The sequence below is a fragment of the Nannobrachium achirus genome (genome assembly GCF_963921795.1).
Source record: "Nannobrachium achirus genome assembly, chromosome: 7".
NCBI lineage: Eukaryota > Metazoa > Chordata > Actinopteri > Myctophiformes > Myctophidae > Nannobrachium > Nannobrachium achirus.
This window is the reverse complement of record NC_137816.1, coordinates 46,445,836-46,467,505: the sequence shown is the minus strand read 5'-3', so window position 1 is coordinate 46,467,505 and position 21,670 is coordinate 46,445,836. Positions and strand designations below refer to the sequence as shown.

The 21,670-nt window shown below is 43.5% G+C and overlaps 1 protein-coding gene across 1 annotated transcript in view; it reads left to right on the top strand.

Annotated features, from left to right (window-relative positions):
- LOC308289188 (E3 SUMO-protein ligase PIAS1-like) overlaps positions 1-21,670 on the top strand; it is an 86,760-nt gene that overhangs the window by 46,263 nt on the left and 18,827 nt on the right. The window contains exons 4-7 of the mRNA XM_080730792.1: positions 17,801-17,885; positions 18,552-18,690; positions 20,164-20,298; positions 20,932-21,037. Coding sequence (XP_080586918.1) covers positions 17,801-17,885; positions 18,552-18,690; positions 20,164-20,298; positions 20,932-21,037 — 465 coding nt within the window. The remainder of the gene's footprint in view (positions 1-17,800; positions 17,886-18,551; positions 18,691-20,163; positions 20,299-20,931; positions 21,038-21,670) is intronic.

Here is a 21,670-nt window from a genome sequence, read left to right as displayed (position 1 = left end):
GATGATGGTGGTCTGCATGTTTTATTTGCTCATTTATCCATGGGACTGTTGTGGATTATACTGTACTAGCCCTTACCCGTTCAAAGATATGAGCTCCGAAATGATGTGCAGTGTGTGGGTTATGGGATGTGTGCACATGAGGGATGGAAAGTAACTTTAACTGGTGCTGGCATGATAATATGTAGGAGCATCAATGTAAGAAATACCCGTTTAATGGCTACAGAGATACTGTGTACCGACCTGCATGATTTTTGGACAACATTGACACAAAATTGACCCTTTTAACTGTGATTATAATACAATATAAATTTGTATTACAACTATCCTAATTATAATACACTATAATGGAGTATAACTGATTATAATACATTATAAAGTATTAATGCATTACTATGATAATTATAATAAACTATAATAGATTATAATAGTGGTGATAACACAATATAATCTATTATCATGTATTACAACTATATCATGGTAGTCTAAATGAAAAGCCAGTGAGTGATCAGTCATTATGATGTGTTTGGCCCTGTGTGGCCTAGCTCAGACCTACTCTAGAGTGGATACTTTTTAGTACCCCGTTTAGTACCACTTTCACACCACTCTACCCAGGTCCTTGTAGTGGAAAACCTGGCACAAGTGGGCGGTGTGGTGTGGAGTGGTGTGGAGTTGGGCCAGTGGAAAAGGGGCTAAAGAGATGCCACTTACAGCAATTCACAGCAGTCTACTGCAGATTTCATCCCACAATATAGTCAGTCAGTTATATGTTCACTTTGTCACGCTCATTCAAAGCATTATGGGAACATTGAGCAGTCATCATCGTCATCTCAATATACTTTTACAAATACAAATGTGTTTAAAAGCATTACGTTAGTAAAAGTACAATATTTGGATCCGAGATGTAGTGGATTAGAAGTAAAAGTAGCCTACTGAAAACTGGAAATACTCAAGTAAAGTACAAATACCTCAAAACTGTAATTAAGTACAGTACTTAAGTAAATGTACTAAGTTACTTTGTGCGCAATTTCATGATAATTGCACTTTGCGGATATGGTAACCAGTGAAATGGAACGAAAAGTTACCTTTTCAGTAATGTCCTCAGTTAAAGATATTACATAGTATTATCTATGCACTCTGAGCTAATGCGGACAGTTTCTGTTGGCAGATGGGCGGATCCGGAGAATCTCTCCAGGAGATAGACTGTTCAACGTCCCCGCCTTTTTAATAGGGCTGCGAATCTTTGGGTATCCCACGATTCGATTCAGAATCGATTCTTGGGCTCACGATTCACGATTTTTTTCGATTCTTTCAAATCCAAACGATTCAAATTCAGAAACGATTATTTTCCGATTTAAAAACGATTCTCGATTCAAAACGATTCTCTATTCAATTAATAGGATATCAGGATCTACTCCAGTCTGCTGGCCTGAAAGCAGAGTACATTTACGTGGCTTTTATTGTAAAGGTTTTATCAACTTATTGCAATAATGTAAACACACAAAGGTAAATCCAAGACATGTCTGATTTATTCATGCTTGCACACATTCTTTTAACTTGTACAAACAAAACATAATATCTAATGAAAAATTTAAGAAAAAAAAAATCATAAAAAAAAATATATAAAAAAATTAAAATTAAAAAAATTAAAATTAAAAATCCATTTTTGTTAGAAACCCAATTCGAATTCAAATCGATTTTTTCCTGCACCCCTACTTTTTAACCCAGTGACCAGCTTATATATTGACTGTGTCAATTCTTGTTTCTTTGGTTTTTATCTTCGCCAGGCTGGACGACTGAAGGCCGGAGATTATGTTTTAGTACCTGTCAGCCTGTCCGTTTTTTTTCTCCGATCCGTCTGCCCATCTGGACCGATCTGCATGAATCTTTGAACGCGTGCTCCCAGTAAGCCAAGGGACCCCTGCCCCAATTTGGTCTCCTGGTGGTGCTCGGTCAAAATTCACGTTTTGGCCTATAGCTCATTTCACCTCCACCCTTAAATCGATCCGATATGTAGTTAGACTGTATTAGGTGTATTCGCCGGATTGCACATTTGCGCGTTGTACATTAAAAATCCTACGGCTGCATTGGAACGTCATTGCAAATAATATGGAAATATCTGCATTCTCCCATTAGCATTTTAATGGAGTTAGTCGAGACCATCTTGTGATTAATTTGCCTCCAGACGCATGTACAAACACGCTGCCTGCAGCTCTGTCGTCACACTGTCACCCAGAGCCCCCAACCCCCACCCACCCTACAGTCGCACTCTTGCTCCCTCCTTCTGCACATCCTCCCAGTCGCTGCCTGCGGTCTGTCCTTTCTGTCTGTCTCTCTCTCTCTCTCTCTCTCCCCCCTGTCGTCCTCAATAGGCATTTGCATGCAAAGTGATGCAGGCGTGCAGGAATATACACCTGTGCCTTGCAAAACACACACTCTCCGTCATTTGAATGTAAATCAGGCACTTGCCCGTCATTTTTTGTTGTTGCATAGACACACAAACCAACAATTCTGCGCATGCCCACCAAAACACAGACACAAAACGTGTACTTTTGAATAAATAATGCATGTTGACCACATTATTATTCTCAGAAAACAGAGGAAGGAGCAGAACGAGTGCGTTAGACAGGAGAGAATGGAGGAGAGGCTTTAGGACGGCCATGCTGCTGCTCATTTTAGTAGGCTGGGAATTTGAATTGGACTGCAAATTAATAATGCTCCGCCATAGGCCTAGCTTGGAGATTACCCTCTTTATACCAATAATAATGAGAAGGGGTTGTAATGAAGTGGCTTGATTAATTGTAATTCACCCTCACAGGCAGACTGCAAGGAAATCTCTCTCTCTCTCTCTCTCTCTCTCTCTCTCTGTCTGTCTGTCTGTCTGTCTGTCTGTCTGTCTGTCTGTCTGTCTGTCTGTCTGTCTGTCTGTCTGTCTGTCTGTCTGTCTGTCTGTCTGTCTGTCTGTCTGTCTGTCTGTCTGACCTAATGCCCTTAATGCCCTGTCCTGTTTTAGCCCCATGAACCCTAGCATTCCTATTCTGGGCATGTCATTAAAGTGAACATTCGTGTCTTGGATAAATGAAAAACCGCCAAAAAAGAGAGGCTGGGATAAAATTATCATGCAGTGCATGCCTTTGGAATATCTGACTTGCCTGCTGCGCTCTACAACCGATACCTTCTATAAAATTTGGGACCCATATTTACGCTTTATTGGTCCTCAGTTAGCTGAGACCTTGACAATAGGGTTTCTTAACAGAAGTGATGCTGCTAACCTTGATGGATAAGACAGGAACATCACTTTTTGTCTCTTTAACACCGTGGTTTTGTTTTTCATTTTGTGTACATAATGTATGTATATGAGTGTAATTCTATATGTATATTGTTATCTATCTAGGTCGTCCTCAGACGAGCCCTCCATCGTTGTTTCCAGTCATCTCGGTTCTCCATACATCTGGCCAGCTCATTGGTGTTCTGTGTCCCTACGTCTTCCTTGAGTACGTCCACGTATGTTTTTGTGGGACGTCCTTGCGACCGGTGCCCATGTGTTGGCTCCCACAGTACCAATTTGCTGGCTGGAAGCTCCTGGTGTCTTTGGCAGTGTCCTGCTAGTCTCATTCTTCTGGTGGCAATTTTCTCGCTTACCTTTGGTATTCCCTCATACAGGCTCCTGTTGGTAACATGTGCACTCCTGTTGATGTTGAGTACTGCACGCAACATTCTAGTGTAGCACCCGTCTAGAGACTTCTGCAGGGTTGGCTTCAGGGTCCAGCATTCACTGCCATAGAGGAGAACAGACTCCACCGTTGCAAAGAAGAAGCTAAGTTTGATTTGGCGGGGGAGGTTAGAGTTCCATACACTGTTCATGCCGTTCAGGGCCCTCCACGCGAGTGCCTTCCTTACTTTAAGGTCTTTCTCAGTTGAGTCGACCCATGCGCCCAGGTACTTGAAGTCCTTGACTTCCTTCAACACAGCTCCTTCTGTTGTTGTCAGAGGTGAGTGATCAGGTAGGTTATAGGTGATAACCTCAGTTTTCTTAGCATTTAGCCTGAGACCAACTTTGGCACACTCTATCTCCACCCTGTTCAGGAGTTCTTGTGCTTGTTCCATGCTGTCGGAGAGCAGGCTGATGTCGTCCGCATAGTCCAGGTCTGTCAGAACTACTGCGGGATGCCGCCTTGACCTCCTTGGTGTTAGCGTGAAGCCAAGCTCTTGTTCTCGTCCCCCTATGGCTTTCCTGAGCGCGTAATCTAGAACTATGATGAAGAGGTAGGGGGCTAGGGTGTCTCCTTGCATTACACCAGCTCGGATGTCAAACACCTCACTGCTGCCATCCGGGGTCACCACTTTGGCCCTTGTTTTTGCGTACATGGTCTCGATGGCCCGGAGAATGTTGGGAGGGACATTGTAGGCCTCAAGTATCTTCACCATCTTGCTTCTGTGGATAGAATCAAAAGCTTTTTTGAAGTCAATGAAGCACAGTACAGCTGCTAGGTTGTCCTTTTTCACCTGCTCTATTAATCTCCTTAATGCCAGGATCTGTGCTACGGTTGTTCTCTCCTCTCGAAAACCATTTTGGTTCTCTCTCAGGTGAGGGTCGATGGCATGCCGTATCCTGTTCAGTATCATTCGGTTGAAGACCTTAGCAGTGATACATGTCAGGCTGATGCCTCTGTAGTTGTCTGGCTTTGAGAGGTCTCCAGCTTTAGGCACCGGGATGATGTTAGACAGAGACCATATTTCAGGTTGCTTGTTGTGCTGTAGAGCATTGTTGCAAAAGTCTAGGATGAGGTTGTCTAGGTCGCAGTTCTTCAAGACCTCTGGGGGTATGCCATCAGGCCCAGCACTTTTTCCCTCTCTCAGGGTGGATTTTGCCCTGGCGAGCTCGCTGGTTGTGAAGGGTCCGTCGTCGATGTTCAGGCCCTGGAGGACTGTCGGTATATTTTCCTCCTCTCCCTCTTCCACTGATGTTCCCAGGAGCCTCTGGAAGTGGTCGAACCATGTTGCCACCCTCTCCTCTGGGCTGTGTCCTTCCACCTGGCCCTCCTTGGCCCTCTTCCGCCCTGTCATCTCATTTATTACCTTCCAGGCCTCCCCGTATTGCCTTTCACCTTGCGCTGCCTGCACTCTTCGCACACTTTCCATCACTTCCTCCCCTTTGATGGTGTCGTAGGTGCTGAAGAGAGACTGTTTGGCTTCGTTCAGTGTCTCGCGACCCTCCTCTGTTGGTTCACGCTCAAAGTTGAGTCGTGCTTCCTCCATCCTGCCTCGTGCTGCTACAACCTTCGGGTGTCTGGACCGTGGTGGTGCTCTTACTCTGTTCAGCACTGGCACGCACAGTCTGGTCGCCTCCTCATTCGCTGTGATGAATCTCCCATATTCACGGCTGGGCTCTCCTCCCCTATCCAGCTGCCGAAAGCGCTTCCTGACTTCCTCCGTGTACCTGGTTTGGAGGCCCGGATTGGTCGTGAGTGCCTTCCAGTCATGCCGAATCTTGGGGCTTGGCTTGGGGACCCTGAGGCTCAGTCGCACCCTCATGGAGACCACACGGTGATCAGAGCCTACAGAGCTGAACGTGCTGTATGGCTCAGCATTCAGGATGGAATTCCTCCACTTTTGCCTCACTAGGATATAGTCCAACTGATATAGCCTGGGTAGCTCCCCAGGCCTTGTGGCTCGGTCTCGGAAGGTCCATCTCTTCCCTGTTCTCTTCCTGAACATGGTGTTCGCTGCCAGGAGCTGGTGTTCCATGAGAAGGGCTGTGAGGTATGCGCCGTTGCGGTTGGTAGACTCATGGTATGGGAATGGTGCATCCTCCTGTCCGATCCTGGCGTTGAAGTCGCCAAGGATTGCCAGGAAGTTGTGCGCTGGGACACCTCGGACTGCTGTTGTGAGGTCCTCATAGAACTTCTCAACATCCTCAGGTGTTGCCGTGTTAGTGGGCGAGTACACCACTATGACTGTTGTCACTGGGTTACCTGCGAACTCAGCCATGAGGATCCTTTCGGTGTGCTTGTGAACCCGTCGGAGGGCCCTGCGCGCTAGAGAGCCTAGCATTATTCCTACGCCTCCTGTTGCAGCCTGGGCCTTGTTTCGCCACGCAGATGCAGTGATGAACGTGCGTTTCTCCACTTGGCAGTAAACTATCTGGTCGTTAGTGTTAGTGTGGACTCTTCTGTGTTCCTGGACTCCCAGGATCTCTACCCCCTGTTCTTCAGCACAATGTGCCAATTCCACCAGTCTAGCTTCTTCTCTCACTGTGCATGCGTTGAAGGTCCCCATTACAAATGGTCTCCGACAACGCATGAGTGCATTGGACGGGATGCTGTGGTCAGACAGAACCCTCCCTCGTTCCCGTGGGTTTGAGGTCCTGTCGTCATGATGCCCTCCGGAAGGGGGACCAGCACCACCATCCGCCGCGGTGCTCCTGCGGACTCCCGCCGCTGGAAGTATAGGATTTGAAATGACTTTGTTCTTCATGGTTGGCTTTTCAATGCTAGTTTAAGGGCTGTGGGGTCGCAAATTCTCACAGTCCTGGTTTTTACCTCAGAGTGACCTTCTCCTAGGTGGGTTGCCTACCATGGCTAAGAGCCCCACCCGCCCTGACTGATTGCTCAGATTGCTGGATCTGAATGGTCCACTTGCTGATGTTTTAACTCACTGGATGGTTCTAATTCAATACAAGTTCTTAATTCAGTACAAGTTAGAAATGTTAAAGTAATCACCTGAGTGTTCCCAGCTGTGTGCCATGTTTTCCTCCTGAGCCCATGAGTGAGTTTGCCATTCCAATACCTTCCCTTATAAGCAGAGCTTAGGGGGAAGAATTGAGAACAAGGCAGCCAATCACAGAGTCAGATCTGAAAACAATGGGTTTACAGCTAAGAGCCCCCCATAGAAACCAAGCAACTAGCTCCATACAATTGTAAATGTCCCCCACAGGGACCTACATCACTAAAGTAGTTTCTAATTCAGTACAAGTTAGAAATGTTAAAGTAATCACCTGAGTGTTCCCAGCTGTGTGCCGTGTTTTCCTCCTGAGCCCATGAGTGAGTTTGCCATTCCAATACCTTCCCTTATAAGCAGAGCTTAGGGGGAAGAATTGAGAACAAGGCAGCCAATCACAGAGTCAGATCTGAAAACAATGGGTTTACAGCTAAGAGCCCCCCATAGAAACCAAGCAACTAGCTCCATACAATTGTAAATGTCCCCCACAGGGACCTACATCACTAAAGTAGTTTCTAATTCAGTACAAGTTAGAAATGTTAAAGTAATCACCTGAGTGTTCCCAGCTGTGTGCCGTGTTTTCCTCCTGAGCCCATGAGTGAGTTTGCCATTCCAATACCTTCCCTTATAAGCAGAGCTTAGGGGGAAGAATTGAGAACAAGGCAGCCAATCACAGAGTCAGATCTGAAAACAATGGGTTTACAGCTAAGAGCCCCCCATAGAAACCAAGCAACTAGCTCCATACAATTGTAAATGTCCCCCACAGGGACCTACATCACTAAAGTAGTTTCTAATTCAGTACAAGTTAGAAATGTTAAAGTAATCACCTGAGTGTTCCCAGCTGTGTGCCGTGTTTTCCTCCTGAGCCCATGAGTGAGTTTGCCATTCCAATACCTTCCCTTATAAGCAGAGCTTAGGGGGAAGAATTGAGAACAAGGCAGCCAATCACAGAGTCAGATCTGAAAACAATGGGTTTACAGCTAAGAGCCCCCCATAGAAACCAAGCAACTAGCTCCATACAATTGTAAATGTCCCCCACAGGGACCTACATCACTAAAGTAGTTTCTAATTCAGTACAAGTTAGAAATGTTAAAGTAATCACCTGAGTGTTCCCAGCTGTGTGCCATGTTTTCCTCCTGAGCCCATGATACTGTATATAATCTAAAGAAATGTACATTGATACCTGTGTCCTTTGCTTTTGCAACGTGTCTGAGCTGAGCTGTCTGTCTGTCTTGTCTTTTCTTTTTTGTCATAACTTTGAAAATCAATAAAAAATATTATTGAAAAAAAAAAAAAAAAAAAAGTGAACATTCGCCGAAAATAGGTGAACAGTTGGTATAATAGCTCTCTACAAACCCAGATCGTCAAGCCCCACAGTGTGTCACTTTTTGGGGGGCTTTTATGCCTTTATTGATAGGGATAGACAGTAGTCTGTCAGGAAATGGGGAGAGAGACGGGGAGTGACATGCAACAAAAGCCGTCGGGATCAGGACTCGAACCCACGAAACATCTGCTACACTGAGCCGAGGTGCCTAGACCACTGCGCCAGCGGCCCAGTTCGATGCGTTGCATTCGAACGCGTTGTGGGCATGTAGATTTGGTGTAAAGATAAAAAAAGGATAGACCCCAGCCAACAAAGTATATACGTTAGGCTTAAGTATAGGCTTCATCAGCAACCTCCTGTCTGATCACATTCTTGCATCTATTTTCACTCTTCTCTTCTCTTCTCTCGCCTGCCTTGCTGTGCCCACTGTGTGGATTTCCTCTCCCACCTTCTGATTACTGTTTACATTACAACGAGCCCATTCCATGTTTCACTCCAGTCATTTGTTCACATGATCGCCCACGTTCACCCCCACTCACTCAGACGCACGCCCGCCCGCACGTGCATGCACACACGCACACACAGTCAGTAATCGACATGCTCGTCTTTGTTCTGATTAGCAGCTTAGTTTCCCTTACACCTTTTATCTCCATCTCTACCTCATTACAGTTAGATCATTTATCACTCACTCACTCACTCACTCACTCACTAAAGGTCTTTGCACACTGCTGCATTTTTTCGGCCGAATATCGAAGCGAATTTCGGAGCACGTAAATTAAAAAAAAATCGTTTCGTATTCATTTTCGGACCAGGATAATTTTTTTCTGATTTTCGCAACTGTCGCCACTGGGTCCCTGCTCTCTCTCTCTCCTCTCTCTCTCCTTGGCCTGAAAATATGTTTTTTTTGCGGATTTCCAAAACGAAACGCAAAAACGCAGCAGTGTGCAACCACACTCACTCACTCACTCACTCACTCACTCACTCACTCACTATCATACTCTGGTCATACCATCATACCACTGGTTCTCAACCTTTTCAGGCCACGACCCCCAAAATAATCATATTTAACTGGGGACCCCCCACCCTGACGAGCACTAAGAGTTGAGTTTGTATAACACGGTTCTATTGTGAAAATAGCAGATCTACATGCTCACAATGCGAGGCGTTGTGAGCGTTTGACAATTTGGCCAATGTTTAATTCATAATTTTAGAAGAATAAAAAAGTCCTTAAATTGTCACTTTAGAAATGTGCAGATACCCTCTATACACTTAAACGTTATGTTGGTTTGTTTACTGTAGAGTGAGAAAACAATGTTGCACATTAAGTTAATCCTCTGGGGACCGCCCCAAAATAATTTGGGGGTCCCGACCCACAGGTTGAGAACCACTGCTCTATGCCATCATTCTCTCTCTTCTCTGTTCTATCTCTCCTACACTCTCTCTCTCTCTCCCCTTCCCCACTGCTCGCTCTCCCTCCCTCCCTATCTCCATCTCTCTCCTTCCTTCCCTCCCTCCCTCACCCCTTTCCCTGCACCTCTGGCTCGTGCCTCTACACAGATCTCTCCCTCTCTCTCTCTATTTCGTCCCCTCCCCACTACTCTGTCTCCCCACCTCTTTCTCTCTCACACACGCCCATCTTCACCTCTCTCTCCCTCTCTCTCTTAGGGATGTGCGCGTGTATTCGGTTATCCGAGTACACGGTTTGTAAACCACTATTCGTTTTGAAAATACAATTCGATTATTCTATTAAATATATTTTTAATTATTGAGATATTAACTTTATTAAACATTTAAACTCTGCGCCCATATTACTGTCTTGTCTTAATAATACTTTTTAACAAGCAAATTAAGCAATCCCTTGGTTGATTTGCGGAGCATGACTGTCTGTGTCACAGTCTGACTGACTGTTGCGCGCTGCAGTGGTCACGCTGACCTGCAGTGAGTGTGCATGGCTGCACGCAGCCACACACAGGCAGGCTGTCCGCTGCGCAAGTAAATTAATGGCAATTAAGCGACGTGTATCTTAAAGCTATACTGTGTAAGTTCAACTAGTGGTCAGTAGCGGTATTGCTTTTTTCGGCCGTTTTTCGGCCGGAGTCGTCGCGGACCACCGCCGCGGACCACCGCCGCGGACCACCGGAGCGGCGCCGCAAACCACCGCGACCGATAGTAATCCGTGGAGGGGTAGAACGCATGGTAGAACGTAATTTTCTGGCCAGGATTTGTGGATTAAGAGGTTAAAATCCTTCACCATGGTAAACACTGTAGCCAAGCGGAGGCGCTTCCTGGAGACCAGAGCAGATAAGCTGTGATTGGCCGGTAGTGTACCATGTGTGCATGATCGGCGATGTGATTGGGCAACGTATACACAACGCATACAGATGATGCAGATTACGTCATTTTGGCGCGAAATCCGGTCCACGGCCAGGATCATAGAAAACATATAAAGAGAAGGCTTCAGAAGCTGAAAATAACGGAGTGGGTGTTCTAAAACTTTAGCGATTTAACAGTTAGGACAATTTTAAGATTTGTTTTATAAAAAAAGTTACATGGTACAACTTTAAAGATACTGGATGTGAATCACTCGCCTGCACGCTGCATCTGTGATCCGGTCCATGAATTAATCCATATTTTGAGGTGAGAACAATCCAAGGAGAATGCTTAATCATACATTGGCTGAGTATGGAATACCATTATGTAGCTAACTTTGAAGAGAACAGAGCTGTTGCTCAGTTACTATAGCGACTCCAGTCAGACAGACATCAGCTGTTGTAGCGACCAAGCTGAGACTGATGCCTAATTATTGATCTGACCCAGATTCACGCAATGACGTAATTGATTAAATTGAGCAAGATTTCAATATTATATAACATTTTAAAAGGCTTTTATATACTCTTGATACTTTTTTCAAACGAGGTTTGCACTAATAGATCGAAGTGCTCAGTTTTGGCTATTTTCTGTGTGAAATTACAATTAAAAAAAAAAAAACAATTAATTTTCGACTAGTCGAATATTCGTTTACAAAATTGTCGTAGTGAAATTAGTCGCTAGGAACATCCCTACTCTCTCTCTCTCTCCCCCCATGCCCTGTTTTGTGTTTCTTTCATTCTGTCAGAGGAAGGTGAGTTACCCTGTGGCTACCCCCCCCCCCCTCCATACAATAAACCCTATAACCTCTGATTAAACAGATGCTGTTACAGAGGCACTGTCTCTATTACCATGGCGACAGTAATACTTGTCACATGCCAGTCGCGACTCCATCATTATCTCGCCTTCCAAAACGATGTGTCTGTATTCATTATGGATTTCATCAACGTGATATAAATGAGTTAATCACCATGTCTTCAGGAGAGAGCTCGGGCCTGCTTCATATTTTTGATTAGCCTTTTCGCGCATAATGGGTTGAATTGAGTTTTTCAGACCATATAATGTGTTTGCGGCTTAAATCTAAATATGAGTTTTCATTTTAAGGTGTTCTTTCGTCCCTAACGCACTTGGGAATGTTACATTATAGTATTAGAAAGCAGGCTGGTACCAGTCAGACAGTCATGGTGCCCTGGCTGCTTTTTTCTTTTCTTTTTTCAAACAAATCTGATAATCCAAGATGTTTTAAAAAGATAAACTGAGGCCATGTCTTGCTATTCTTTCTTTTATTCATGTTTTTGGAGTGCCACTGGCACATTTGATTTGCTACCTTTTATATTTGACATGTTTAGAAAAAGCTTTCACAGTACTATTGTCTTTCAGACTGTTTTTCTGTCCCTACTTGGCTTTAGACAATTCTGTAGGATGGTGCAGAAGAAACGACTACTCACTACTCTCATCAGGCTTGTTTAATGAGTTGTAACAATGTCTGCATCAAAGCCATCTCTCCTGTTTTCATTTTGTAAACGATTTACATCTCGCTGCCGGTGACTTGACTGAAAAAACACAAAAACCTGTACCCCTTCAAGTACACTTCAGACGGCGCGCCCCCGCCGGAAACCGTAATAGCATACTGCAAGACTTAAGGGCTTTGCACACAGGCCCGTCACGTTTTTTCAGTTTGCTGCATGATTAAAAAACGCATTGGATTTGCAATGTAGTGTGGAATCCTCCCGGCGGATCCGAAAAGGAGTCATAAAAGGACTCAATGAGTTTTTACAGCATGCGAAAAGACGCACAAATCGAACTGGGTTCGAACAGGAAAAAAACGGACTGCCGCAGCCACTTGTCGCACGGCAAATTCGGAGCAGGTGTGCATGAGGTCATAGAGAATGCAATCCCTTCAGATTAAACATAACACATCACAATGCTCATTAGGCTGAAAGAACAACTGCAGGTCAACCCCACCTCGCCCAGTCTGTGTGTCCAACTGTCCGTGTGGAAAGAATACCCCAAAGGAGCGGGGACTAAATTATTAGTTAATGACATACCACCGCTAAGCCACTCACTCAGTCAAATGTGTCACCTTGAGAATTGACAATGATGAGCAGCGCTTGTGTGGCTGGTAAATCTGTATTTAATAAAAGGGAAGCCACTCCAAGCCATTATTCCCCACATTTCACACCAATGAAAATGAAAACCATGTGTTGGATTTGTTGGGGAAGTGCTGTGGGAATTTTGATTTCATATTGACTGTTATCATACGACCAGAAAACTATTTTTTTTACAGAATCACATTGTGCAAGTGAGTCCAAATTTGCAATACACAATACATTTATACTATTATGTACCCACACTTGTGCATATTTGCTTGCCAAGACTTATAATCCTAGAAACCCTTCAAGGCAAGCTTAATGTAATGTGAGCTGTCAGTTCTGTAGCATGGGAGCATCCTAAATGCTGTCACATTATCAGACAATTAGGCACATACAGGACCACAATGTCAAACACTGCACGCACCAAACACACAATAAAGTTCCTGGTCGGTCGCAGCACAGCGCAAGGGTGTTCTGGTGACTGTCCAGTTTCATAATGTTGCAACCCACAGTTTTAGGATTCGGTTGCAAGTGGTTGCTTGTTGCGTTGTTTCTTATAGCAATCAACTACCCTTCACTTGCCACCCAATCTGGCTAGCCATCGTCAAAGAAAAGGTCCTTTTGTCCTTTTCACTTGACAGGAGCTCAGTTGTAACTCAAGCTCAGTTAGTCTGTTCTTGAGAGACTTCTTGCCACCAAAACACAACCTGACATTTGGCAGCCAAACCCGTACCTAGCCCATGCATGATCCCAAACAAGACTTCATCTTCATCACACAAAAGTTGTAGAAACAAAGCATCAAATCACTCACTCCACTATCAAACACGTTACATAAAATCTCTCCCATCATTTAGTACAATATGACCCGTATGTTATAAAGGCACTATGCTGTTACAGTACATACACTGTTGGAGATAACAGACTAGTGTGAGACTGGGGCATAACAATGCCAACTTTAGCAAGCACATAGGAATGTTTTAATGAGCCCCATTAGTAAAACAGAGTAGTACAGCATCTTAAAGCACATAATAAAGGTTATATGTGGCTTAAGTGGAGGAGACATGGCATTGCGTTTGCCTATCAGTGAGTGGGTTGTGTGTGTGCTGTGTGGGCATAATCTACAGTAGGTAACTTTTTCATTAGATTTCTACTGTTAGTGTTTGTCATTCTGTCTGTGAGTTACAGCATGTGTGTCTGTGTTTTATGGATGGGAGAGAGAGAGTGCCTGCCTGCGGTTTACCAAACGTAGCAAAAGTAGCAAGCCACTAACAAGCTAATACACTCCAGCTGCGTCTTGCTCCACTAAATGCTGGAGCTGAGCTCATTCTCTCTAGCTTAGCTCACATGTATTCCTTCTGGAACTATAACTCATTCCAGACACATCAATATCCCATCCACATTCTGCAGTATATGGATTGATACCTGTGTCATACACACACACTGTGTGGTGTTGATGTTGTGACTTGACATTGTTCGCATTCATCATTCAAATCAATCAGTATTTGATAGCCACAAGATAAGGTTGCACCTAACTTAGTCCGCTGGTTTCTCTTAAGGAATACTTATAATTCTGACAAATGGTTTTTAGGGTTGCTGAATTACATAGTGTGGGACTGGGGATATCTTGCCCTCAAAGGGATAAATAAATACTGTACTTTAGGACAGTTGAATCTACTCAAGTTTTCAAATGTAATAAAATGCCACATATTAATTATCACCACACACCGCCAGTATGCACTAAATAGTTAAGGCAATCTTTAATATTGAACCTACACCTGCTTAAAGTGCAGGTGCCATGATTTTCCCCTCTATAAAACATGATTATCTACTATTATGATTATACTAGGAGGAAGAATTTTTCCAAAAAAAGTGTACAGAAAGAGTTAAAATTATGTTTTTATGTGGCCACACCCACCAGTTCATTGGTATGCGTGGTTGTCATGGTGGGTGGTGACCCAGCTGAAGTTAGCCACACCCACGTGTGTTGGGTGAATGGTAATTAGGGGAGGGGTTGATTCTATGATGTAATAAGTATGGGTGTTTTTGGAACGGCACGTCTGACCCAGCAGGTGGCATCCTCCAGCTAAAAACCCAAATAAAAAGAAAATGCATTAAATTTCTCATAACAACCACACCAGGGGGTCTAATGAAGTACTGTCAACCTCCTAGACACATGAAAACCAGAAAAAGTACAAAACTATGGCACCACCTCTGTAAGGACTCGAGTGGCTGGACTTAAAATAATGTCACAAATGTGCTTGATTGATTACTTTTATGTCATCATCAGCCTCGTTATGGCAGCGATGTCATTTGTTAACGCTAATTGTGAGACTGAGTGAGAAGAGAGTGAGCGAAACAGCAGGGCTCTGTCAGCCTCCCTCATGTGAATTTTAATGGCAGAAACATATCATTTGCCAGATTGGAGACCTGATTTACACTGTGTCGTGCGACGGCGTCACTCACAGAAAATAACGCTGTGGGGACATGTTGTGAGCTTGTAGATCTGCTATTTTCAGAGAGCGACACCGCCGCACGCCGGAGTATAAATGAGGCATTATCTGAGGGATCGGAAGCAGGATGGGGGGGGGGTACAGAGAGACTGAGAGAGAGAGAGACTGAGAGAGAGAGAGAGGGAGGGAGGGAGAGAGAGAGAGAGAGAGAGAGAGAGCGAGGGAGAGAGAGGGAGGGAGAGAGAGAGAGGGAGAGGGAGGGAGGGAGAGGGAGAGAGAGGGAGAGAGAGAGAGGGAATGAGAGAGAGAGAGAGAGAGGGAGGGAAGGAGGGAGAGGGAGGGAGGGAGAGAGAGGCTCTTTCTATTTTTAGACCGTGTGGCCTGTGAGGAGGGAGACTGAAACATGCTCCAGGTTTACACAGTTTTGTTGTGCAACACACTGTGACAAACGCACCCAACATTGTAGACCAGGGGTCTTCAACGTTTTCAGGCCAAGGACCCCTTAGCTGAGAGAGAGATGAAGCAGGGACCCCCAGATTCACTATAGTTTCATCGTTTGACCGCACAATCATCAGTGTATTTGGATTCATGTCAATTTGTGCAGTAACCACTTGAACCGTGAATACTTAATAAACTTGACTTTTCACTCTGTACTTAGTGTGCTCTTTTTCCCCTATACACCAAACCTCTTTGCCGAAAATAGCAGATTGTGAGCTTGTAGATCTGCTATTTTTGGCTAATGTTCTCAGAATATGGACACTAGGGTTCAAGTGTTTACTGTTTAATATAAAAAAGGGGGAAAAAAAGGTTGTATCACTCAGTTTTGGAGGACCCCCTGTAGTAACTCTGAGGACCCCCTAGGGGTCCCGGACCCCCTGTTGAAGACCCCTGTTGTAGACTTTGCTCACAGTGGGTACGGTAGGACTCACAATAATCGTATTGTGGAGATTTAAATTTAACGTGAAATTATCATTCACTGGGATCAATTCACCTTTTATTTGCAGAGCTGCAAACCCTCTAATGGAACTGGAAATAACATACTTGACAACATTACATACTTTTTTTCACTCTCTCTACCAAATCTCTTTGCCAAAAACATTGCCGATCTACTGTGAGCTTTTTGTAGATCTGCTATTTTTTGGCAAATGTTCCGCCCCAGGATAAAGGATGTTGGGGATTGTTTTGATTATCGCGATAATATCGTAAATCGCAATTTCTTTGGTCACAATAATCGTGACATGAGATGCTCATATCGTTCCGGCCCTATAGGTCTTACAGTTTCATAGATAGAATAAGTTAATGACTGATCAAATGAAGAGTATGGTGGTTGCTGTAAAGATTATTGTGATAATCTTGTAACCTTTTTAACTGCATTCTACAGTATGTCCATGATATGTTCATGGTGCTTCTCTTTATTGATCTGGATGAATGCATTGCAACTGGAGCTGTTGAACAGAACACATTTCCTTCGGGATTAATAAAGTATCCATCTATCGATGGAGTGAGTGAGCGAGTGGAGATGTACCTAGCAAGGGGAGGAGTTCAACCTCTGGATAGAAGCCATTTATTCAGGGGGTACAGATATGCACAATTTTCAAACTCCTCTAAAACAGTTCGCCGGAAATGTAACTTTGTTCAATATTTCTCCCCATCAATAATACCAATTGGTATTGTGTTGTTTGCGACCGTAGGTCCCAGTTTAGTATGAGAAACGGCACATCTTATCTCTGTCCGTGTAAGGTTTTTTACGGTCTATGGGTTTGACGTTCTGACATCACGCTCTGACATCACTGTGAACCACAGGGGAACCACACTAACATAATCCCTTTTATGCCCATATATGGAGATCCCTAATGTCATCAATATTAAGCCCACATCTAACGTGACCTCGCCTGTTGCCCTTAGGCATCTTACTGGTATCATTGATTAGTCACCTTTACACTGAGGTATAACCCGTGCAATCGTGGATGGAATGAGCAACACAACTAAATGTGGGTTGTGTGTAGGGCTGTCACGATTATGACATTTTACATGACGATTAATTGTCCCTCAAATAATTGCGATTAACAATTTAATTGTGTTTTTGTCGTTGACAATTACATTTCTGTTTGGCTTGTAGGCTTTGAAGTTGCACATGGCAGATATGACACATGACCTAAATATACAAAGAAATAACTGACAGATTTGACAACTTTATACTTAAAACAGAACATTGATAGTGGAAATATCGCGACGCGTCGCATTGTGAGCTTGTAGATTGTCTATTTCCACTCTTTTTGAAAATGCTTGAAAATATATGAACATTTTTCAACATGGAAACGATTATGACAAAATAATTGCGATTAGACGATTATGTAATAATTGTGACAGGCCTAATCGTGGATGGAATGAGCAACACATCTAAACGTGTGTGTGTGTGTGCGTGCGTGCGTGCGTGCGTGCGTGCGTGCGCGTGTGTATACAGTAGTTGGGTTTGTACCACTACCTGCCATTAAGAGTTTTGTTGAATAGAGAAGATGAAATGTCCTTAGTATGTTGTTAGTGTTTCTGGTGTACATTTGGATATTTTGGATCTATCTAAATATGCATATTTAGTTTAGTCTGTTGTAGTATACAGTATAACAAATTTGAAGTTCTTTTCCATGTTTTCAGTGGAGTGGGGTAAAAGGTGGATGTTTAGCTACATGGCACAGTCAGTGATCATTATTCGTGGCTATGATCACTGTTGAGTCAAGGTAATTAATGTGACCATTATTTCTCTCTCTCTTTCTCTCTCTCTCTCTCTCTCTCTCTCTCTCTCTCTCTCTCTCTCTCTGTCTGTCTATCTTTCTATCTTCGTCTCATGACAGCGTCCGACAACAGCCAACGCTTTCAGGAGACGTGTTTTGCCTTTGCGTTAACACCACAGCAAGTCCAGCAGATCAGCAGCTCTATGTGAGTTCCAACCAAACACCCGACCTGCCCTATGCAGTGTACCGTATCAATAATTAATTGATTGATTGATTGTTTGAATCATTTATTCTTTAACCCATTTAGGCCTAGAATTATTTAATGCTTTAGCTATTGAAAAATAGCAGATATACAAGCTCACAGCGCGGCACCGAGTGCTGCGCTGCGAGCTTGTAGATCTTCTATTTTTGAAAAATCTAGATTCTTTTGCAAGTCTTTGAATATATTTTAAAAGCGAACATTTGTAACTCAAATATTTGCTTCTGGTTGGTCCCTGGAACAACATATTTTGAGAAGGGGGTCCGTGACTCCGTGGCCAAATACATGTAATTTTGGGGGTTCTTGACATGAAAAAGTTTGAGAACCACTGATTTAGGATTTAGAAGACATTCATAGAATCGTAAACAGACAGTAACAAACAAAGAGTACAGAGAACTGTCTTGTTCCGGGCAAAAAAAATGTTTCCGGGTCCAGGTTACCGGTCCAGAACTGAAGCTTACTTAGCTGGAGCGGCGATCCGATTTTGGATCGCCGCTACAAATTAAATGATCTGGGTTCTTGGGCGAAGCGGCCTGGACCAACGGCTTTTTCTCTGGATTCTCTGGTTGGGGCAGTTAATGAGTTGATATGTGTCGTTTTCTCTCATCCTAGGGACATCTCGGGGACCAAATGTGACTTCTCGGTTCAAGTTCAGTTGCGGTTTTGCCTGTCGGAGACGAGTTGTCCTCAGGAAGACCATTTCCCACCCAACCTGTGTGTGAAAGTCAATGGGAAGCCATGCAACCTTCCAGTAAGAGAGAGCCAGCCCACACATGTTGCTTTCATTGTGGTCTGCTTGGATGACATCTTTCTGTAGGTCAACCAGGAGGACTCCCAACCGCAGATTTCCAACAATGGCGTTCTTTTGCATTGAGTTTTGGATAAATTAAGGAAATATGCACCGTTGCAAACAATTGTTTATGGTTTTTTACTTTTTACACATTTTGTCAACAACATAATATCCTTAAATCAAAACAATTTTATGATTTCACACAATTAATATAAGTTTTAAAAGGCACATAATGGCTTCCAAATGAAGGGGTCTAATTTATAGCATAGAACACAACGTGAAACTGTCTTGTTAACCACAGACCATATTTTCGGATTCAATCGGAAACCCTGGCTGGGGAATTCATTGCAAACTCACGTCTGGGCTTTAGAACGACCAACCACAGCACTCTGTAGGCATTTCCTTGCTTTGTGGGTGTCGTCAGTGGGCAAGAAGTCATACCATCATGATGTCCAACCAGAGGAGCCATTTCTAAATCAAACTCTTGACTGGTCTCAGCCCAGTGGAGACCAGTGAACATTTCATTTTTCAGTAAAGCAATGAAGTCCTGTTCTGATAAAAGTAATTCAGTAGCAGTGCAATACTAACCTCTTCAAGTGCAGCCATAGACCATATTCACACAGCGGCCAGTTAACTCATACCCTGCCAAAAAAGACATTTCTATAATAAAAACGTCTTTAAAACGTCTTTTTCACTATGGACCTCCCTGCCAGACGTCTTCTGAACGTCTTTTTTAAAAAAATAATAATTTTCTTTTTTTTTTTCTTTTTTTTTGAAAAAAAATATTTTGAAAAACATTTTTTGGACCTCCAACAGTGTACTAGGCATGATCGCGATCGCGAAATTGCATGTTTAACCCCCATACCAACCCCATCTTTCAAACATGGCAGCCATGTTTGTTTACATTTGAAGAAAACATAAGGGCTCCTTTCTCCTGAATGCCTGAACGGATTTCCAAGCGGATTTTTTTGTTTGAAAGCTGTGAAAAGCATGCACATGCATAGTGCATGATCTGTGCACGAATGTGTGCACCAGCGTGCACACTATTTTTTTAACCCTTTGTTGGCGAACCGGCAATATAAGAGGTCATCCCACTTTAAATATGGCACCGACTGAGTTAATGGAATGCCACCCCGTTTATTTATTTATTTATTCCTTTATTTTTAATGCAAAATGGTAACACGGTTGTCATTTTTACTCTTACGTGAATATGGTCTATTGCTGTTGTTCCAAAATAGAGAGCTGCACGTTTTCTGCCAGCATAAACCACTCCTCATATTTATTTAACTTATTTTAAGAATGGATTAACAGAAGATTGACCAGATCCTCTGGTTGATGAATTTCATCATGATGACATGATAAGACACAAGTTGTGTGTTGTGTGATGACGCTCTTTGCAGTGCTGATCAAACCTAATTTGTCTCTATCGTTTAGGGTTATCTTCCACCAACCAAAAATGGCGTAGAGCCCAAGCGGCCGAGCCGGCCCATCAACATTACCTCATTGGTCAGATTGTCAACCACGGTTCCCAACACCATCGTGGTGTCGTGGACCTCTGAGATCGGAAGAGTAAGAACCCACTTTCATTTGACACTTTCACCACAGTTTCCAGCAGTGTTGTTTTTGACAGCAATTTCTTATTTTGTTTTAGTCGTAGTCCTTTGAAAAAAAAATGTTTTAGTTTTAGTCATATTTTAGTCATCTGAAAAGTTTTAGTTTAGTTTTAGTTGACTAAATATCATAAGAGTCGGCTGAATTGCTGATTTTACACTTGGTTGCCTGCTGAAAATAACCAATCTACAAGCTTCGCGTCGACGCATTGTGAGCTTGTAGATCTGCTATTTTCAGAGCGCAACACCCGAGAGCAACCAGACATAAAATTACTTGTCTTTTAGTTCTACTGGATTTCTTCTCCACTAGTCTCTCCCTAACATCTTAGTTTGTATTTGTTGACGAAATGGTCAGTATATTTAGTCTTAGTTTTAGTCATCATAGCATAGATTTTATTTCATTTTCGGCTGTGAAAAAAGCTAGTCGACGAACATCTTTCGCCATAGTTTTTAGTCGACGAAATCAACACTGCTTTCCAGCGATCTCCATTCATCATTTACATTTTATTCACAGTGACCTTGTCTTGCTAATAGAGGGACCAACATGTGTGTGTGTATGTGTCTGTGCTTACAGCATGTACTGTGTCCACAGAGCTACTCCATGGCAGTGTACTTGGTGAAACAGCTGGCGTCCACTGTGCTGCTACAGAGGCTACGCTCCAAAGGCATCAGGAACCCAGACCACTCCAGAGCACTCAGTACGCACTATAAACACTACATGCTATGCTGCTACATTGTACACTATAAACACTACATGCTATGCTGCTACATTGTACTCTAGGGGTCTTCAACGTTTTCAGGCCAACGACCCCTTAGTTGAGAGAAAGATGAAGCAGGGACCCCCCACAACCTTTTCATAGATTCCATATCGTTTCATTGTTTGACAGCACGATCATCAGTGTATTTTGGATTGATGTCAATTTGTGTTTTCAGATATTTAACCGCTTGAGCCGTCAATACTCAATAAACTTGACCTTTCACTCTGTACTTAGTCTAATCCTTTTCCCCTCTACACCAAACCTCTTTGCCAAAAATAGCCGATCTACAAGCTCACAATGCCTTGCAGCGCGAGGCATTGTGAGCTTGTAGATCTGCTGTTTTTGGCTAAAGTTCTCAGAATAAGGACACTAGGGTTCATGTGGTTAATATAAAAAAGGAGAAACGGGTTTCTAGGCCTATCACTCTAGATTTTGAGGACCCCCTGTAGTAACTCTGAGGACCCCTAGGGGTCCCAGACCCCCTGTTGAAGACCCTTGTTGTACATATAGGAAATGTTTGACTCACAATTTTGGCTCACCATGACCACCACAGATGACTGTGATTCTCTAGCA